Source organism: Neofelis nebulosa, chromosome 1, assembly GCF_028018385.1.
Source record: "Neofelis nebulosa isolate mNeoNeb1 chromosome 1, mNeoNeb1.pri, whole genome shotgun sequence".
NCBI lineage: Eukaryota > Metazoa > Chordata > Mammalia > Carnivora > Felidae > Neofelis > Neofelis nebulosa.
In genome coordinates this window covers 150143547-150165622 of record NC_080782.1, presented here as the reverse complement: position 1 = coordinate 150165622, position 22076 = coordinate 150143547, and the positions used below count along the sequence as shown (strand labels likewise).

Here is a 22076-nt window from a genome sequence, read left to right as displayed (position 1 = left end):
TGGGCGGTGCCGGCTCTGGGCAGGGCCTTTGGTCCGGTTCTGTGCAGACAACTTCAGCACTGACTGAGGATCGTGGAGACTTCCTTAAGAGAAGTATATGTCCACAATTAATGCTTTTTGGAGGAAAACAAAGTACTCTCTGGCCTCAGGAAAGAGTGGATGAGTGATTTCCTTACAGAACCAAAAGTTGAGTTTGGCCCACTGAAAGAATTCCTCATGGTAGCTTTGCAGCCCAAAGCACATCCAAGCAGTCGTATTCAAAATACGGTATCAGATGACAGCTTAACAGTCCCGTTGGGCAGTAATGACCCCTTGTATCTTGCCATCTGCAGCGATCATATCAGTGACATCGTTTAACATAGGGTTCCTCTACCTCAGCACCACCACATAATTCCATCAGGTGGGGTTCGTCCTGTGCACCGTTCGGTGTCTAGCAGCCCCTCTGGCTACTCCTGATGCTAGTGGCACAACACACCAGTCACACGATCGGAATGTCTCCAGACGTCGCCAGACATCTCCTGGGGAACAAAACCCACTCCTTTTGAGGAGTTTAACATAGAGCATCTTCCACAATACCTGACATGTGGCAGATACTTTGGGAAGGATTAACTTAATCTCCTTTCATTGCCTCTAGCCTTGGTGGTGGTTTGGTTTCGTTTTTCTTTTAAGTCCTATTTTTGAAGTACTAATACTTTTTCCCTTCTGTTTTTTAATGAAACCCTTCTAAAATCTATTACAGGCTACCATGGTTTTAAATATAAAGGCCATAATAAACCTCTTTTGAGTGGGTATCATTATAAGCATCAGTTATTGCACTGTGCTGTCATTTTTTGTACTTAGGCTCTGGGGTGATCTAGAACAGCGTTCTCCTGGCTGAGAAGCCATTGTTCTGGGTTTGGTCGGCTGTCACTTCTCTATACTTCAGCTTCTCTCAGCCATCCTTCCAAGCTCTGCCTCTGACGTGCTATCTGCTACAAGAACTAAAGGTTGCTAGGGAAACCAAGTATCTGTATTGTTACATCAGAAGATTCTCATATCCATGTTTTAGTTGGTAGGCTTTGGCCCCAAGGCAGCTCTGTAACTCTCCTTCAGGGTTAGATTCTTAGATTGTGAAACAGATCCCTTACTCACGATTCAAGGTCTTTTCAGGGTTGATCTGCTCTTGGTTGGATACTTTCCTTGTGTTTAAAGGTAGGAGACGTTTAAAAACTGACTGCCAGATAAATTCCATTACAGAGAAGTTAATAGGACGAAAGCAGTATTTTATGTCATTTGCTCTCGCTCCACATTGATGGAAGAGCCAAAGCAACACATTTTAAATGTTTGTCAGCTTTGTAATGTATTGAACAACCCCTGTGCCCGTGAGCCATGTCCACCAAAGGTTGTCATTTCTTCATAAAGATGAAGTATCTGGTTTTCTCGGTTCTGCAGTGGATTTTAGTTTTCTTTTTCACCAATTTTTGGGAAGAAATCTGTTTCTTTTACAGAAAAACTTGTGGGTGAGAAAGGGTAAGTGGGGAAAGAAATGAGAGGAAACCACACGGAAAAAAAACTTGAAGTCTTTTCAACAGGGTATCAAACATTTAGAATTTTCTAAAAGATTTGTTATTCTTATAAGTACTTTTAATCTGGAAATGTTTTGCAGCCAAATTTGCCATGTACTGATAACGTAGCATTTGATATGGAAAGGCTCACCAGAACCCAAGCAGTTAACCGAAGATCAGCCCTAGGTGACCTCGCCAGTGACAACTCCCTTGGCCTGGAGCCACTTCGAACTTCGGGGATCTCACCTCTTCCTCAGGATGGGGAGCTCACTCCTAGAACGGGAGAGATCAACATTGCAGTAACAAGTAAGTGGGGCCCTGTGCCCGGGTGCAGGGCAGATTTGCTGCTGTTTGGTGTGCATTGATTGCTCTGGAGGACAGTTGAGGCAATCTCCTGGGCCGGTTGGTTAGTCTGTAACCGAGAAAGAAACAGGTATTTGGAAGACGAAACTTTGTTTATAATAAGGAGCTTGTGTATTTGTGTATAATAAATGGGAATCGCTTCCATTTGACAAGTAGTTGTTCAGAGGTTTGTCTTAGTAGCTGGTTTCAAAATGGTTGCCTTGCAGATGGGCAGTTTCAAGGGTCATGCTGGGATGTGACCTCGGGCGTCACCTTGGGTGTGTTGTGTGACGGTGAGCACCAGTGCTCTCTGGTTCCTAGGCTGCAGGCAGCTGAGTGAAACACTAGGGCAGATTTGAACACACAAATGAACCACTCTAGGGCAACTTGAGCTGGCTGCCGCTTACTTTATTTTACACTTTCTATGACGTTTGGTGTCTTGGCACTTACCTCTTTGGTGTCATGGTACATGAGGTGGGAGAAAAGCCAAAGGGTAATATGCCTTTAAAAACGCTCTTGCTCGTTATGAACGTCTTGACTGTTGTGCCGTTGATGGGAAGAAAAGCAGTGCTCCGAGTGTTCTGATGGCCGTGCCTCAGTACGGTGTGAGTGGGCTGGCAGGCGTGTGTGTGGGCCTTGCGGACATTCACCCTGTAACAAGCCAGCTGTCTCCTCCAATTCCATCCTCTACGTGATCTTTCCATCTAACAGCCCTTCGCCATCTTCCTTGCCACCACTCTGGTGCTGCCTTTTCCAGTATGTGCTGTTGCTTGCCTGTAGCTTCGAGCCCTAAAGCTGATGGGGCCCTGCTTAACTCAGGGGGTCCATAGCTCAGATAAAGCTGTTGCGAAAGATTTGCCCTTGACATAGCAAGCCTCATGTGGTCTGTTCAAGTGAAGGACACATGTTTTTAACCAACCAAAACTTAATAGTAGCAAACGACTCCCCGGGTTTTGTTCTAGCATCTGTCTAAACTTAGGGAGACTTCATTCAGTTACAAAATAAGGAAGACTATTCTTTGATACAGCTTGACTCATTTCTTACCATTTCCCCCGTGATATGTTTCGACAGCTTTTCGCGTTTTCAGGTTTTATAGTGTAGATTTTTGAAAACTGATCTAGTAGCAATAAAGGAAACAAAGGTTCCTTGTTTATTAATGAGTTTTTGTAGGTCCTTCATTGATCGACATTTATTGAGCACCTACTACTACATTAAGTTCTGATCCTGCTATATTTTATGCAGAACTGTCCTTTCAGAATCTCCCATTTTGATGATAAAAAATGTTACTTCATATATCATATCAATCCCCATTAGTGGAATTTACACATGTGAATAAATAAACTCATGTGGTTAAACAAAACCAAAGCTCCCTCTTCTTTGCCTTCAAAGCTCTGTAGTGTCATACCAGCTACAGTGCGCCCGCTCAGCACCCACTGTGCAAGGCACTGTGCTAAATACACACTGGGGTTCCGGCCTCAGCAGACTGCTGGACCCACCGGGCATTGTGATGGGGTCTGCTTCATTTTGGTTACTAGTTTTTATAACTGAAATGCCATACATCTATGGATGGTATGTTCAGTATGCAGAAACACAGACATCACTGAAGTTCCAAAAGTTAGTCTGCTTATCATGTACAAAGGTCTCTAAGAAGAAAAAAATAACTCTGTGTTAAGCTTCTTGATACTGATGACCAGTCATCTCTGAATTTTTTTAAATGCCAGGACACATTTTTCCTAACTTAAAATACATGCAGGTAAAGATGGTGGATTTTGTATGGGTTCTTAAATGTTCATTTGGACTGAAATTAAAACCTTATAAATTTACTGTACTGATGACGAATTTGTAATCCAGGAAGCAGTGGCTGCACTGTTAACCAAAAACCAAAGAGTTTGCTAAGCATTATAACAATACAGATCAAGATGGCCAAGAAACGCTTCTAGAACAAACTCATCATCCTGGCAATCCTGAAGACCATTTCTTAACGTTTTGAAGATCACCACCTTTAAAATCCAGTGAAAGTATAATAACCTTATTCTAGAAAAATCCCTAGGCACACACAATTTTGCACATTTGTAGGATTCATGGAAACCAGACTGAGAAACCCTCACGTTCTACGCAGCTTTTACATACCCAACTTTGGCATTCCAAGTATAAATGTCTTCTCTCTGCCTTATTGTAGATACATAGGGGACTTTGCTGTGTACCACCTTGTTAAACCAGCCCTAGTTAGTGTATATACTAGGAAATATTTTATAGATTGGTTCTCAGGTTATTTTCAAGGTTCGCAGTAAATAGTACTTTGGGAACGTTACCTTGACATACAGGCTTTGAAAAGAAGGGAAAATATTAACTGACTTCCCGGATCTAGAGAAAGACTAGATAAAAAACCCTAGAGTTCTGTGTTTCAGAGGTTTTTTTCCAACTCTTTGATGGGCCAGGTACCTTGTGAGTCACCTTCCCTTCCTACTTGTGCTCGACACAGCCAAAGCAGCCAGTGCTTGCTTCCCGCCGGCGGGAGTATGAAGGGTAGTTCTTCCCAGGAGAGAACCAATAAGATGTCCTTTGTAAATAAAGACTGTAAGTAAACCTGTGCCTAAGAGAAAAGAAGGTAGACCCGAATGCCACGGAAGGCCAGCCCGCGGACTGCGTGGAGTACCCACAGGACCTTTGGGACCTCTACTCCGTATGAGTGGCACAACCATGCAGAAGTGACAGAATGAAGAAGGAAAGGTTATAGAAGTATGGCTGGTCCACTTTACTGTCATCTAAAGTAGCCATTTAAAACTCTGTGTCCACGTGCAATTTTATATGCATTATTTCTGCTGCACACTTTTTGGTGGCCACACTCTTCACAAACCTCAGGACCTTAACTGGAAGAAATGTTTGGGCCATGCTTTCCTTTCTCCCTTGCAGCTTTTCACCACTACTTCCACTAACCTTCTCCAGTTAGTAGCTCTCTGGCAAACCTCCTGCTTCACTTCCTTGGGCCAGTCTTGGCTTACACCTCCGTTGACGTCTGCTTCGTTGCATTTGAGGGAAATGTTGACATCGATTTGACTTAAGCCTTCTCCCCAGAGTGATTTCCTCCCTTTCCTTTGTCAACAGAAGAATGGTTTATTATTGCCAGTTTTGGCCTCCTCAGTGCTCTCACACTCTGCTACATGATCATCAGAGCCACAGCTAGCTTGAATGCTAATGAGTAAGTAACAAATTATTTTTTGGATTGCATGTGCCAGATGATCCCAAGAAACCCTGTAATTTTCATAAAGATGGTGAAATTTGGCTTTCACTAGTTTCATATCCTGATGACGCCATACCTAGCAAAATAAGTGTATTTCTTGACCATATATTTTTAGTCAGTAACACAGATCGGGAGGTCACCTTGCTCAGCAACAACAGCTCACTCGAGAAAAGATCCAAGGGCTTTTGTTAGCCACGTGCTTAGAGTACAGCAGCGGTGTAATGCAAACTCCAGGGGAACCAGCACAGTCATAGGGTGCAAAGAATGTCTATGTCCTGATCATTGACAGGAAAATCCCACTTTACTGTGTGCTCACCAGACCTGACCTGGATTCTTACATACTTAGCTTTTGGTGGAACACTGGCACCCTGGCCTACAGTCAAGGGACAGTGACTTGGATGTTTAGCCTCTAAGAAAGAAGCAATCGGGAAGACCCACTGTTTCCAAAGAGTAGGAAGATTGTCAGGGGGGCAAAGAAAATAAGCATAAACGGTATTTCCATGGGGCAAAATGAGGACCAAAGGGGTAGGTCACAGGAAAGCAAATTTCATCTCTGTAAGAGGAAGAACAGTTGTCAGTGAGGCTACTTACCCCGTGAGCTGGTTTGCCATGGGGAGTGCCCAGGATGAGGAACGCAGGAAGAAGCTGCATGTTACTTGTCGGGGCTGCTAGAGGTTGTTCAGAGTAGGCAAAATTGGGCTAGATTACTCTTAAGTCCCATTTGGATCCAGTGATTTTCCAAGTAACTTTCCATGGGGATAAGATAAAACAAAGGTTTATTTTTTTATTATTATTATTTTATTTTTGGTTTTGTTGGTTTTGTTTTAAATTTAGGGCATTGTAAAGTATTCTTTAGTCCTTTCTTTTACCAGTATCCATGAAAAAAATTTTGAGATGAGAGTAGCCCTAGGACACAGCCCAAGTAGGAACCTAAATTAGTACAGGTGGCATTCATGTGCTCTCCACACTCACTTATGTCCTGGCATTTTAACTGATTCATAACCAGCCAAGCTCATGTAATTGATTTAATTGAACACTCCTTGTCCAGCTGTAGAAACAAATGGGCAAGTAACCTGCACTTACCATGACATCATTTTATTATCTCTAACCTGATCTGTTGCCTGGATACTTGTAAGAAGGGCCCTTTGGCATCCCTGACACGTTGGGAGGATGCCATGGTTGGTTGGCATTCTTCAGCCTTCAGGCAAGTAGTTGTGGCCAGTCATCCAACAGGCCAACCCACCTGATGCAGTTTTACTTCAACATAGCACAGTGTGAATTGCTCAGGCTCTAGAGTGAGACATAACCTGGATTTGACTCCTTGCTCTTCCATTTTTTGCTTGGGAGACCTGGGCAGCTGTATTTATCTGAGGTTCATTTTAGTCATGGAGAAAACAAGAATAATGGTAGGAGCATACCCTAGGTTGTGTGAATTCGCATGTAAAGTGCTTAGCACAGTGCCTGGTACATAATAAGTGCTCAATAAATGTTAGCTTAATGGTTCCACCGAGATTCTTTCAAAGTTCTGTGAATGAGATGACCATCTGCCTTTATCATTTGGCAAATGATTTTAATTTTCTTCCATGAAACAGTATAGAATCATAGGAGCTCAGTAAGTGCCTATGATTCAGACCTGTGTGGAGGGAAGAGTTATTTCACCTACAATCACCTCTTTTGCTTACTCTCATACTGACCCCATCAGAGTCCATGGTAGTGTAGGTCCACTTCTTAAAACTTTCACAAATGAGCAAAAACCAGTCACAGCATATAGAGGCATTCTGGGCACTTTTAGAGAATCATGATGTGATTTAACGGTCACCTTGCTGCCACTCAGGATCTGCCAGATGCTCAGTTCATGCATCACATATTTTAGAGAAGGCTCACTAGATGTGTTACCTTTTAGAAATCAAAGTACCTGGGGCCATGATACTTCAGTTCCATGCATAAATGCCTGCATGACTCAGTCTAAGCATAGATGTTAGATCCATGTCTTAGGCTGATCCTTCTCCCATTAGCCTTTGTAGAAGGTTGATACCGCAGTTGTTCATTTGAGTATTATTTCTGTGCCTTCAGTCAGAACTACTCTGAAGGACAATTTTCATGATCCCATTGAGAGAGAGAGAGAGAGAGAGAGAGAGAGAGAGAGAGAGAGAGTGTGTGTGTGCATGCATACAGATGTATGAAAGAATGGCCACCAAAATATTAATGGTGATTATCTTAATTTAGTAGAATTGTGGGTGATGTTTTTCTCTCCTGTTGTGCTTTTATATGTTGATTTTTTAATACAACATGAAGTACTTAATATTTTAAAGGCCATTTTAATTGTGGAAGATAACGGAAAGATGATAGTCACTCTTACTCAATGTCTCCTTCCCAAGAATGTTGATTAAAAAAATTCCTATGCAACTTTAATTCCAGAGAAAAGTTTCTAGCAAATAAATTTATAATTATTCTTCATTAATGAATTCTTTGAAATCTGTCCTATTTCCCTTTTGCATTTACCAAAAACTTACAGCCAAAATGAGATTGTCTTCATTTTAATTGCTGTTTCTAATTTTCTAGGTAACTTCATCCATTTGTAAGATAGTCTTCTATATAAATAGATTTCCATCTTTTTACATGTGATTTGTCTGGAAGTTGATAGTAAAATTCACCTGTACGCATACTACCTACTATTATAGTTTACTCTTTTGACAATGTCACACTGAACTTGTATATAGTGATTTCAGCAAGACTTTGACCCAGTCTAGTCACTGGTGAAACCCTGCAAGATGAAGCCATGTGGGCCACGTGTAAGGGCAGGCACGTGGAACCCACACAGGCCCAGGCATGGCTGCTGAGCACCGATTCCTGCCCTGCTAGGGGCAAAAGCATGCCCACCTCCCTCACCATGTTCTGCACAGTGACCCAGGGCTTGTACTATTGCCTGAACTCTGAGGTCAGTCAGAAGTCCACAGATCTGAGGTCACCCCCCTTCTATTGTATGAAATACTATTTAAATACTCAACCGTGACTAATTGTGCTTTAATTTTTTAACACTGCAGACAAATCTAGTGAATGTTGAGGCTTTGCAAATATAAACAGGTTGGTAGTCAAAGAAGCAAATAAATGAAAGACAAATATATTTATACATATGATCTTCTCATACCCCTGTTTCGTAGTACCTCAGTGAGCAAGGGTAGTGAACTTCAGTTCCCAAAGGAGGTTTACTGCTCTGCTTCATTATTCAGAAAACCTCGTTATATCCCAACATTTACCAGCTTTTATCTGTACCAGCCTATTTGTCCCTCAACATAAGAAAAGACAGTGTTTTTCATTGTTGTTCGAGGAGCAAGTTGTGAGATAAGGTAGATGATGCAGGAGGGTTTCAGCCAAATGGGAGGTCCAGCTAAGTATCCTCCACAGCTCCTAGATTCGGATTCATAGAACTCGTGCCCAAGGATCTGCCCGGGAGTGTAGTCCAGACGTTCAAGATTCAAAACCATCTGAACCGGAGGAAGTGTGGTAAAATAACTGGAACAAGTATAGAATCCTGTAGCACAGCCCAAGACCAGAAAGCCTGGCTCTGCAGCAGGCCCGAGTTGTCCCCACCAATATTCCTGGTGAGCTGGTGGCCTCTGAGGTGCAGTGATAGACATTTATGAGCCAGATCAGAGGAATTGATGTTTTTATTTGAACCCCTTTTCAGTATTTCTGAGTTATCTACACACACTCTTTAAGACGAACATTGACGTATTTCAATATAAAAGGATCTGAAAATGTAATCATCTTTATGTCTTGAGGGTGCTTGGCTCAGAAGAGTGAAGATGAGGGTGATGTGAGGGATGTATTTGAAGGGCTCCCACAGATGAGACTAGCTGCTGTTGACTGAGTGCTTCCCAAGAACTTACTCCTGTGTGGGACTCTGTTTCTACCCAGGTTGCCCCTATAACACTCACAATAGTCTCGTGATGACTAACCAGTGCATATGGAGGGGGCAGTTCAGGAGCTCTGGAGACATCCACAGAGGAGAGGTAGAGTAACACCTAATATAGGAAAGAACTTAACTGCCGATCAACAGTGTCCATCCATGACACGGGATACCTTGAGAGCTGGTGAATTACCAGAACCTGCTTATGTGACAGAAACCACAAGGCCAGCACTGTTCAGAGGCAGACCCTGTGTCAGGTGCAAGTCTGAGGCTCCTTCCAGTTCTGAGAGTCCCTCTTCAGTTGTCTGTCCTTTCCTAGGAGGGATCAGAGCCCAAGAAGAGGTATTGCATGCCCTGCTGGCTGGCTGCCCCTTTTAGAACCTTAACTATCAAAACTATTTTAAAACTTTTTTTTTTTTTTTTTTACCACCTGCCACTGTAAGAACTACATTTTGTATTGTGACATATTCACATGTGTATAACTGAAACAAGTTTCACAAACACCTCCCTTACTATATCCTTATTCTCTGATCTCCTCTCTGTACCTTGTTGTTGTTAATACTGGTCATGAATTCCCACATTGATTTTTACAGTCCAGTAATAGTCTGCAGCCTGCAGTTTGAGAAACACGGATCTAAAGAATTTTGGATTTCTGGTTCTCAACAGAATACCTTTTGCTTAGTTACACTGGTACCCATCTTTGATTGTTTATTTTTCCGAGACAGCCTTCCTTATAGCAGCGCCAGCAAAGATTTGAACTTGCCCCCAGTTTGATAATGAATCCACCTCTTTCTCCTCTCAGCCACTCTGAGCCTGAGATATGTACACAAAATAACCTAAGTGAGGCCCAGAGGAGCTGCGTGACCCCTGAGAAATGCCATAGGAAGAGGGCCTGGGGTTCAAGCCCAGCATTTCTGGGCCCACCTCTTTCTTTACACTGCTGGTCTTTGCCTGCTCCAGTAAGCCATTTAAGGGCTAGAAATAATGTAGTGGAAGAGGACACAGTGGGCTTTTTAGAAATGTGATGGCACAAAGAAAGTTAAAGGCAGTGGGGACCCCTGATTGGACTCCCTCACTGTCTTTTTTTTTCCCCCACGAGTACCTTTAACCTTCTTACAGCTACATTAGCTTATAGTTTCTTAGAAGAGCAAAATTAAGTTTAAAAATCTTGACTCACCCATTGAAAGTTCTCCTACCTAATACTTTACTTTTCTGAGGAAGTTGTATAAAATCGGTATGTGGTCTTCAAGTGGACTGCGATGAACAGTGTGAGGTGGTGAGCGGCCTTCCTGCTACGCCCCGCCAACCCTCCCAAGGCACCAGGCCCTGCCCTGCAGGGGCGCTGTGGGAATGGGGCTGTGCTGCACAGTGCTCAGGCTTAGGCACTAGTGGGAGTGATGGCAGAGCCTCTCAGTGTCACACAGACACAGGGGACCTGCTGCCCCCTGGGGAGTTAACAGAGGCTTCCTGGAGAGAGTCACTCAGGAACCAGGCCAGGCATAATTTAGGACACAAAGAGGAAAAAGCAGAGCTGGTTCAGGGAGTGGTGGGCTTGATGTGTCTGCTGGAGGCAGTAGGCTGACTACAGAATCTGGACTGTGCCCTTATAAGCAGTAGGTAATATCTGAGGCCTTTTGGCACAAAGATGATTCCTTAGAAGTTGCCTTGGCCTGGGAGAGACTGGAGATGGGAGGTTAAGTGACTACAGAGCTGAGGAAGGAGATCAGAGATGCTGGAGAGTTGTGTGGTGTCCAGAGATTAAGCGGTTCGAAGTGTGGGTCTAGAACTGAGTAGAGAGAAAAGAGCACAACTAGAGACCAGAATCAGGGTACCAAGGAAGCGAACCAGCTGCGCGAAGCTTCAGGAAGCTAGGGCCGTCCCACAGAGCCAGGCTGCGGAGGGGTGGTGTCCGCCCCAGGGCAGAGCAGGGGGCTTCCCAAGACCCCGGGCACCATGAAACACCGGATTTAGGGACACGTGCACATACAGTCTGGGGAAGTCCCGTAAGAGAGCCACACGTCCCAGAAGTCTACACTTCACAAATTTGTTTCAAAATAAACATAGACACTCTTGTCCCAGGTATAAAGGGGGATCCTATTTTAAAGAGATAGCTGCAGATTTCAGGACACTCAGCACCGAGAACTTGCATTCAAACCAGGAAAAGTTGTGAATTGTATGATAATCATCCCTGCATTTTTAAGCAGGATGCTGGTTAGCCTGTGCTTTTCCCTGTGTTCCTTGTGGGGGGACTAACACATTTCTAAGGTGACTGAGCCACTTGACCACAGATCTGAAGCTGCTGAGTTCAGGAAAATGCTAATGGCTTACTGACTTTCCCAAATGGGGCTGGGAAATGGTGGGGGACAGCCCCAGCCCACTTTTCAGTTAAGATCACTTTCTCCGTTATTTTAAAATATTGGCCACTCCCTTTTAACTAATTCTTGACCTCTTTTTTTCCCTTCTATTCCACAGGGTAGAGTGGTTTTGAAGAAGAAAAAAAAACTGCTTTCTGACTGATTGCCTTGAAGGAAAAAAGAACCTATTTTTGTGCATCATTTACCAATCATGCCACACAAGCGTTTATTTTTAGTACATTTTATTTTTTCATAAAATTGCTAATGCCAAAGCTTTGTATTAAAATAAATAAGTAATAAAATAAAAAGACCGTGCTATTGAGTATTTTTCACCCACCTGTGATTGATCGGAAGGCTGACCTGGAGATCACATACCCCAGTTTCATTTATGTGTGTTTCAGAGACAAACTGTGCTCATGACTCCCCCACAGGAGGAGCAGTGATGCTGCTCCTGTTGGTATTTTCACACTGGTTCCTCCTGGTGCCCAAATACGACCAGAGCGTGAGCACGTCCTGTGCAGTAATGCCCACTCAAGCACCCAGTGGAGTTACTCCAGTAGACTTGCTTCAAGGTCACCATCCTGTCTGATAATCTCTTGCTCCACCAGAAGAACATGGTTGATCTGCCTCCACTGGAACATCAGCCCCACAGCAACAGGGACATTTAGCTGTGTCGCTTGCCTCTATATCCTCCCGTGCCTAGTAGAGTGCTTTTTGCACATAGTAAGTGCTCAATAAATACTCGTGGGATGAAGGAATGAGTCTATGGAAAATTTTCCAAAATACACACCGATGTGTAATAAATTATATCTGTCCAAGGTGTTTTTCTCCCTAGTTTGTACAGTATTTTTTTTAAAGCAGCAAATTCTAAAAAGTTGGAAGAGAGCAGTTTTACAAGTGGAAATCTTTTTTGCTGTATTGACAAGAAGAATGTTAAAATAGTTTATGTTCTATTGAATCATATGCTTGAAGGATTATCAGTATGTGTAAACATTCTAAGCAGTGAATCCTCAACCTTTTGCATCAGTATGCCTGAGGGATGAGAATTTACTCCCAAATTCCCATCTGAATTTGATCCCATCAGTAATGGGTTCACTACAGCAGTCATTCTCAAATTGGTAAGGGGTTGAAGATTTTTATCTATTTTGTTGAGATTTAATTCACATACCATAAAATTTGCCCTTTTAAAGGATAAGCCATGTCAGTGGTTTTCAGTATATTCACAAGGGTGTGCAACCATCACAACTGTCTAATTCTAGAACATTTTCATCACCCCTAAGAGAAGCCCTATACCCATTAACAGTCACCGCTCACCCTGCCAGCCTGGAAACCACAAATCCACTCTCTGTCTCTGTGGATTTACCCATTCTGGACATTTCATATAAATAGAACTGTTCAGTGTGTAGCCTTTTGTGTCTGCCTTCTTTCACTTAATATAACATTTGCAAGTTCTTCCATATTGTAGCATGAATCAGTATTTATCCTTTCTGGCTGAATAATAATTCCATTGTGTGGATAAATATACCACATCTTGTTCATCCAGTAATGGACATGTGGGTTGCTTCTACCTTTTGTACAAGTTTCTGTGTGAATGTATCTTTCAGTTCTCTTGGGTGTGTCCCTGGGAGTGGAATTGCTGGGTCATATGGCAACTCTAGAACTTGTTGAAAGACTGCCAAGCTATTATCCATAGCAGTGGATAGCCCACCAGCAGTGTACAAGAGTTCCAATTTCTCTTCTTCCTAATACATTATTATTATTTAACTTTTTAAAAAATTCTAGCCATTTCTAGTGGGTACAAAATGTCACCTTATTATTTGCATTTTGACTTGGTTTTAGTTTGCATTTCCCTAGTGACTACTGATGTTGGGCAGCTTTTCATGTGCTTGTTGGCCACTGGAATGTCTTTAGAGAAAGATCTGTTTGACTCCTTTGCCTGTTTTTTCAGTTGGATTGTCTTTTTGTGGTTAACTTATAAGAGTTCTTTATGTATTCCAGATTACTAGACTCTTATCTATGATTTGCAAATATTTTATCCTATTTAAGTTGTTCACTTTCTCAGTGGTAACTTTCAAAATACAGGTGTTTCATTTTGATGGAGTCCAGTTTGTCTGACTTTTTCTTTGGTTTGTGTTTTAGGTATCATGTGTGTAAAATCATTGCCTGATTCAAGATGACAGGAAATTTAACAAGTTTTTAACAAAATTTAACATAAGTTTTATAGGTTAGTTCTTATATTTAGGTCTTTGACTCATTTTGAGTTAAAATTTGTATATGGTGTGAGGTAGGGGACGAACTTCATTCTTTTGCATGTGGCTATCCATTTGTCCCAGTACCATTTGTTGGAAAAAATTATTCTTTCCCCCATGGAGGTCTTGGTACCCTTGTCAAAAATCAGTTAAGCATAATATATGAGTTTATGTCTGGGCTCTCAATTCTATTCCATTGGTGTCCATTTCTGTCCTTGTGTCAGTATCACATGATATTGATTGCTGTTGCTTTGTACTAAGTTTTTAAAATTGGGAAGTGTGAGTCCTCCAACTTTGTTATTTTTCAAGAGTGTTTTGGCTATCCAAGGCCCCTTGCATTTCCATATGAATTTTAGGATCAGTTTCTCAATCTTTGCAAAAATGCCAGCTGGGATTTTGATCAGGATTATGCTGAATCTGCAGATCGTTTTAGGTAGTAGTGTCATAACAGTATTAAGTCTTTCAATCCATGAACAGAGGATGCCTTTTTATTTATTTAATTTCTGTAGAAATATGATGGATTTTTTATTCTTGCAACCTTGCTGAGCTCATTTACTAGCTCTAATAGCCTTTTAGTGGATGCCTTTGAATTTTCTATATAAGAGGTCATATCATCTGCAAATAGAGATAATTTAATGTTCTTTCTGATCTGAATGCGTTTTACTTCATTTTCTTGCTTAATTGTCCCTGGCTAGACCCTCCATTAGTGGAATGTTGAATAGAAGTGGTGCAAGCAGCATCCATGTGTTGTTCCTTATCTTGGGGGGAAAGCTTTCAGACTATCACCATTGAGTATGATGTTAGCTATGGGATTGTCATAGATGCCCTTTATCAGATTGAAAAAGTTCCTCTCTGTTTCTAACTTGTTGAGTGTTTTTATCATGAGTTTCGGATTTTGTCAAATGCTTTTTCTGTGCCTATTGTGATTATTTTATAGGTTTTGTCCTTTTTTGCATTAATGTATTACATTGATCAATTTTCATGTGTTGCGCCAACCTTGCATTCCTGGGATAAATCCCCAGGCAAGTGGTCACAGTGGGATTATGTTTTTATATGTTGCAGAATTTAGTTTGGTAGTATTTGCTGAGGGTTTATGCATCTGTATTCATACGAGGTATGGGTCCATAATTTTGTGATTTCTTTTTCTGGCTTTAGTATCTGTACTGCTGGCCTCATATAATGATTATTAAGTGTTTCCTCCTCTGCTGTTTTTTGAAAGAGTTTGAGAAGGATTGGTGTTAATTCTCATTTGTTTGGTAAAACTCACCAGTGAAGCCATCTGGCTCTGAACTTTTCCTTGTGGGAAGTTTTTTGATTACTGGCTCACTGTCTTTAGTTTTTACAGGTCTTTTCTATTTCTAGTTAAGTCAGTTCCTATAGTTTGCATCTCTGTAGGTAATTGTCCATTTCATCAAGTTTATTTTATTCATTGGCACATGATTGTCTATAAGGTTCCCTTGTAATCCTTTTTTATTCCTGCAGTGTAGGTAGTAATGTCCCCTCTTTCATCCCTGATTTTAGTAACTTGAGTCTTCTTTCTTTTTTGCTTGGTCAATTCAGCTAAAGGTTTGCAAATTTTGACCTTGTCAAAGAACTAACTTTTGGTTTCATTAATTTGCCAATTTTTCTATTTTGCATTTAATTAATTTTTACTCAGATCTTTGTTACTTTCTTCTGCTGCTTGGTTTGGGCCTAGTTTTTTCTTTCTCTTTTTTTCTCTCTTAAAGTGGAAAAACTTCAGCTCTTTCTTCTTTTTAATATAATTATTTACAGCTGTAAGTTTTCATTTAAGCACAGTTTTGCTCATCAATAGGGTTTTGGTATGTTGTGGGTTTTATATCAGTTATCCCAGTTTTTTTTTTTTTCTAGTTTCCCTGTGATTTCTCTTTTGACCCATTTGTTGTTTAGGGGAGTATGTTGCTTAAATGCCACATCTTTGTGAATTGCCCAAATTTCCTTCTCTTACAGATTTCTAATTTCATTACATTGTGGTTGGAAATATACTTTGTATGATTTCAATCATTTTAAATATATTGAGGCTTGTTTTATTACCTAACATATGGTCTGTCTTGGAGAATGTTCCATGTTCACTTGAGAGAAATACATATTCTGCTATAGGGTGGAGTGCTCCGTAGATGTCTGTTAGCTCTAGTTGTTTAATAGTGTTGTTCAATTTTCTTGTTCCTCTTTTTATCTTCGATCTAGCTATTCTGTTATTGAAAGTGGAGTACTGAAGATTCCAATGATTATTGTTGAATCTATTATTGTTTCTCCCTTCAATTATGTCAGTTTTTGCTTTATGTATTCTGGGGCCCTGTTGTTAGGTGCATGAGTAAGTTAAAGGATTTTCAGAAGCCGCAGAGGTTATTTAGTACATCTTTATCCCTTGAGATTCACTGGTTCAGTGGCTCTCCTGGTATTTCCAGCCGACTCTGTATGCTAGAGAACTCACCTGAGTGTTTAACCTTATTCTCTAGAGCAGGCTGTGTTGAGGTTGGCTTCTTCCTCAATACCTACAAAATATTTTTTTCTTCTAGCAGTATTTTCATAAATTAGTAAGATAGTTCCTCCCCACCTTACTTTATTCCAGTAAAAATTAACCTAGTTTGTTCCCTTTGCTCTCCTTCCCATTTATGGTGAGTTGTGATTTTCCTTCATAAGCAGGAGATGTAAGAGTGTTTAATGACAATGCTACTGTCTCTATTAATGTGCTTTTGCCTTTTCACATTGTTTCAAGCCCTAGCAGAGAGTAAGACTTTTTTAAAACAGTAGGTGCTTTTCAGGGCCAAATACAGAATTTTTATAAGAGCTAAGAAATGAAATGAGTGAATTAACAGGATGGAGCTTTCCATCAGTCTTAGGAAAGATTTGTCACCTGCCATTGAAATTTGAACCTACCGTTTTATGGCTTTGAAGTTTAACTGGCATCATTAAGTTTTTATGTTTCAATTAGTCTTGGTCTCTGTTAACTCTGAAGGTGGTATGTTGTATATGTGTGCATGTGTTTGCACGTGTTATCCTTTACATGGGCTTTGGTTCCTTAGAATCAGAGTTCAAATTATCATCCAAAGGCAGTTGCTTATTTCTTCACAGTCACAGCGCTACCAACAGTGAAGTCAGCTTTATGAATAGAAGAAATATATAAAGTTGAGTCATTTCTTGTTTACTACTTTAAAAATTAGAAGATGACCAGAAATTAGTCTGGAACAGATTGATATTTCACTTTGAAGCCCTTACTGGAAAACTTTATAATCCTAAAGAAGTAGGTGGTTTTTGCTTTTTGTTTTATACACATACCAAAAGTAAAAAGTGTTTCTCAAGAGTTTTATTTCAAGGAAGACTCAGTGTTTACAACAGACAAAAGGTGGGTAAGAATACAGTCTACAGTCCAAAGAGCCTCCACAGGAAAGCAGTTCCCTGATCATCTACCTGATGGCTTCAGACATAGCCGCTGAAGCCCCATGGGATTAAATCTAATTTCTCTTCAGCCAGCTGGGTTGTAACTGTAGACTTTTTTTTTTAACTGTAGACTTTTTAAATAGTTGAGAAAAGATCCCGATGGTTCTTTGACTTTTTATCTACAAAAATATTTGGTTATGTTAAATTCCTTATCAGGACAGTTTAAGAATAGAACCTAATGGCAACAAATAGAACAAAGAATCCAGTCGAGATAGAAACTGCCATTCCAGAACTCTGCTGTGAAGCTGGGCAGGAAAAAACTAGCAGCCCCAGATCTCCCAGGATGTGGCAGGCACCATGCTGAGTGGTTTACATACATGATAATCTTTATCTTGGCAACATCCCAATCAGAGAAGGGATAGTTCTTTCTTCTTTTGCAAATGAAGAAACTTAGAGAATATCCAGAAACTTGGCCAGAGATTGCTCACCTATTAAGTGGCAAAGTCAGAAACGGAAGCAGCCCAGGGATAACGTTCCTGACCACCAGCCACACTCCAGCCCTGAGACCATTGGGCCAGCATTTGGAAAGTGTGCATGGTTCTCACTCATGGAATTCTAAGGTTCAGGGAAGAAACAGGACCATGAACAGAGGGAACTATTTGAGGGCTGAGCTAGTGCATGCATGCACGTACTCTTTCTGTATACATGTGTGTATATACACACACTTTTTAAAGTTAATGATTAATCACAATAATAGCTAACATCTAGTGCTTACTATATGGTAGGCACTCACTCTTTTAAGCATTTCACACATTAACTCATTTAATCCTTGCAACAACCCTTTTGTTAACCCCCATGTTACAGACAAGGAAACAGGTTTAGAGAAATCCAGTAACTTACCACGGCTGTGTTCTTAAACCCCATTCTGTTTTGCACCTCAGAGAAGCTCATCAAGTGGCAGGGCAGATCACGGGGCATCCTGACCACGGGCCCTGTGTGCACAATGCTCGGTGGTAGGAAAGGCTGAGAAGTATGATGCCTGGGGTCAAGGACACAAGCAGGTGAGAGGTGTCCTGGGCTGTTACAGACCGTGGCTTTTCCAGTGGGGAGCCTTAAGGAGGCTCATGCATTTTTGGAAAGTGTGAAATAGCAGACTGGAACCTAAAATTAAATAAATGGAGTCACTAAAGAAAGTAGGTAGAGGTGCCGGCTTAGAACAGCACGGCTCAGAAGCTGCTTTAGCACACAAGCCAGCAAGCCAGAAATAGGCTGAAAACAGTAGGGCCTTTGATGAGAAGATTCTAGAAACACATGGGTAAGGAGACATCTAGGGAGAATTCACCCAGCACAGGAGAGCATCCGTACAGGAGAGCTGCACCAGTGCACCTGCAGACAGCTCAGAGAGGGGAAGCATTGTCTTTTCTGAGGAGTGGAAAAGGCAGGTAGAGGTCACAAGAGCGAGGGTGGCTGCCAAACCCGAGCACAGGCTGAGAAGGAGGGGTAAAAGCACACTTCAGTGATGAAAAGATGCCCAGGATGGGTGTGTAAAATTGGTGGCAAGAGCCTGGCCAGTCTCTGAGGGGGCTCCAGGAAACTGAAGAGAAATCTAGTAAGTCTGCAAAACATACCCAGTTCCCTTACTCTTGTTTCCTTTACCTTTAAGGTTTTCATACAAGTTCCTTTTGAGGAAAATACACGTTGGTCTTGCTGACCGAAGGGAAAGGGGTTCTCTCACCCTGAGTCTCTGCCCTCTGCCTCAAGATGGCGCCCTTCCCTGCGGAGGCCACCCCTAAGCTCAGGGTGCAGAGGCAGAAGTGGGGCGCTCAGCTGGAGGTGGCCCTGACGTGACCTCTCCTTCCAAGAGGCTTCTTTACTCATGATCCTCACACCCCGCCACCACACACCACACACCACACATGGCTGAAACAAGACCAGCCTAAACAGGTGGACGGTGAAGGGTCTTTCAGAATTCAAAGGCACAATTTACTTTTTTCAGACCCAGAAAGGCCGAATTTCTAGCACCTAGCTTCTGGTGACTTGTGTAACCTAACTACAGTAGAGGAGAGCTGCATCTTAGGGGTTGGGGAGGTTTATAGAGGCAAAAACGAAAGCGTAATCCCAATGGCATTTGAAACATCACTCAGATCCCGGTGCAGTGCCAACAAGTGGGACCCGAGACTGCAAATAGCTACGAAACATCAGAGTCCTGTCTCCACAGGGCAGGCGCTCCTGCTGCCGAGCAACAGGCAGAGTCACCTACACTCTTTAAACGTCATTTACTGCTAGGCAGGTATAAATGCCCCTTGGAACTCAGGCTCCCACATGGAACTGGGCTCCGGAGTGGAGTCCTCCTTAGCTGGGAGTCAGCACAAACAGCCAGGGACAGGTGAGGAGGTTCACAGCCACAGCACAGAGAATTTAGCTTCCCATGGAGGCCTGGCCCTGCTAAGCCTGGGGCAAGACACTGAATTTCCATTACCTCTCTGCATACCTCACCTACTCTGCCAGCTCGATGAATGGACACACAAAGCAGGCAACCCCTGAGTGTTGAGGTTGACGTGATCTGCACCACGTTCAAATGTGCAGTCCAGCAGCTGGGCTATGAGCCTGGACCAGCCCCCTTCCTGGCTGGGTCAGTCACATAGCCTCCTCCAGCCTCAATGTCTTGCCCCTGAGTTCAAGTCACAGTAGCAGCCATACAGAGCCGGGAGAGTGAGGACGGGGCTTGTGCAAGTGCCTGGCACATAGTATTCCCCAGTAGTATCTGTTGCTTCCTTTCTTACATGAAAAGCACTGATCCCTAAAAAGTGCCTCTGGGTGTTGGTGATGGGAAAGCCTTGCACAGGCGTCCTCCAGCCCAGAGAAGGCCCCGCCCTGCTGAGGTTTTGCAACTGGTCTTCTGTTCGATGTTCGGTCCACTGGGCACCACTGCCTTTCCCTCCTGTTCAGCCAGCACGCACTCATCTTCCTGGAGGCTACAGAGGTCCCAGGCCCAGGTGAGAACTCTAGCAGCCTTTTGAAAAGACTCTTGGAAAGGCTGTCTTGCCTCAAGCACCAATTCCTGATTTATAAGAAGAAAGCTTTATGTGAAAATTCTAGTCATTTATCACTTTCAATAGGCTGCAGCCACCAGTAAGCCTAAGGCATAGCGATAAAACAAAGCTGTGCCGCATAGGAGCAAATATATCTGCCTGATCTGGAGATAGGGCCTGCAGCAGGGGACTAGAAATAAGGAGAAAATAGAACACGAAGGCTCTGGGAAGGGGGATAGGAGACCCCCTCCTGCCCTCTGGAGCCTCACTCCAAGGGAATTCTTGATGCCTCAGGATAAAGAAGACTTGAGCATGGTCTAAGTTCTATAAGAAGGCACAAGGTACAGTTTTGTAGATTATACTGTAACATTAATTATAGGAACACGGGGAGGATTCTGTAGTGAGAGCAATCCTTATAATTTGCCGGGTCCTTCAGTTATCAAGCTGGTCTGTTGGTAATAGCATTCAAGTTGACTTGTCTGTCTTCACTGGTGTAATAATCTTTTTGGAATTTCTGGAAAAGAAAGAGAAGCAGTAGCAACATTGTGATTTTTTTTTTTAATCAAAGTTGTTACCAACACCTTTGTAAAGTCCTTGGAAAGTTTTTAAATTTTAATTGAATTTTGATTGCCTTAGAAAAAGTATACCTTCTCATTTATTGTAGCCATTTCTTATACGGAATAAAAAGCTTAAATTGGTCAGGTTCCTGGGTGGCTTAGTTGGTTAAGTGTCCAACTTCAGCTCAGGTCATGATCTCACAGCTTGTGAGTTCAAGTCCTGCATCGGGCTCTGTGCTGACAGCTCAGAGCCTGGAGCCTGCTTTGGATTCTGTGACTCCTTCTCTCTCTGCTTCTCTCTCTCTCTCTCTCTTTCTCTCTCTCTCTTTCTCTCTCTCTCCCTCCCTCCCTCCCTCCCTCCCAAAAAATAAATAAACGTTAAAGAAAAAAAAACTTCAATCGGTCAATAGTATTGCATCTAAGGAATTTGAATTGTACTAATTAATTAAATATATCGACTGAATGTAATTATATTGGTTTTTTGGTTGTTGTTGTTTTTTTTTTTTTTTTTTTGCAGTTTGATCATAACTACCATCTAAGGTATTTTTGTGTTAAGAGTATAAAACCATGGGGCACCTGGGTGGCTCAGTCAGTTAAGCATCTGACTTTTGATTTTGACTCAGGTCAAGATCTCATGGTTCATGGGATTGAGCCCCGCATCAGGCTCTGCGCTGAGCATCAAGCCTGCTTGGGATTTTATCTCCCTCTGTCTCTGCTTCCTCGTACTCTTTCTCTCTCTCTCTCTCTCTCTCTCTCTCTCTCTCTCTCTCTCTCTCTCAACACACATAAATAAACATTTAAGAGTACAAAACTGAAAGATGCCTTTGCTTTGGATTCTGCTTTACCTGGATTCCAGCTCTAGCTTTATGATTTTGAGGTAGTTATTTCACCTCTGAGCATCCATTTTCCTCTCTCTGAAATAAGAATAACACATCTGTCTTGCAGTATTGTTGTGAAATTATACATAAATTTAAAATTTCCCCCTTCAACCCTTTTTCTTGTACTTAAAAATCATCTTAAATTATTTTCCTGAATAAAATGCAAATGGTAAAAAAAAAAAAAGTCAAAATAGTACAAAAGGGTATAAGGTGAAGGTACATCTCCCTCCCACTCTGATGCAGTCCTCAGTGTTCTCCCAGCAATCTCTGTTGCCTAAGTTTTACGTGTGCACTTGCAGAGAGATTTTGTGCATATATAAGCATATTTTTTCATACATACCTTTATAATTGTTAGCTTAATCTACATATTGTCCTTCCCCGACAAAATCTCTTCTGCGCATAGTTTTAGAACAAGTTATGAATTGGTCACTGATCTATTAAATTTCCTTTAGCCCAAAGGTAAAAAAAAAAAAAAAAAAAAAAAAAAAAAAGACATTTTTCAGCCTTTCTGCCAAACAAACGAATCCCTACCTTATAGCTACAGAAGAGGGCCACAGATGACAGTGGGAA

The 22076-nt window shown here is 41.9% G+C and overlaps 1 protein-coding gene across 3 annotated transcripts in view; it reads left to right on the top strand.

Annotated features, from left to right (window-relative positions):
- The window catches only part of RNF130 (ring finger protein 130), a 146194-nt gene that overhangs the window by 99503 nt on the left and 24615 nt on the right, over positions 1 to 22076 (top strand). The window contains exons 7-9 of one of the 3 annotated variants that reach the window (XM_058739668.1): positions 1646 to 1850; positions 4992 to 5085; positions 11510 to 11699. In XM_058739668.1, coding sequence (XP_058595651.1) covers positions 1646 to 1850; positions 4992 to 5085; positions 11510 to 11525 — 315 coding nt within the window. In that variant the 3' untranslated portion in view covers positions 11526 to 11699. Of the gene's footprint in view, positions 1 to 1645; positions 1851 to 4991; positions 5086 to 11509; positions 11700 to 22076 lie in introns of those variants that run through there. The other 2 variants (XM_058739688.1, XM_058739678.1) reach the window with 2 other exon arrangements.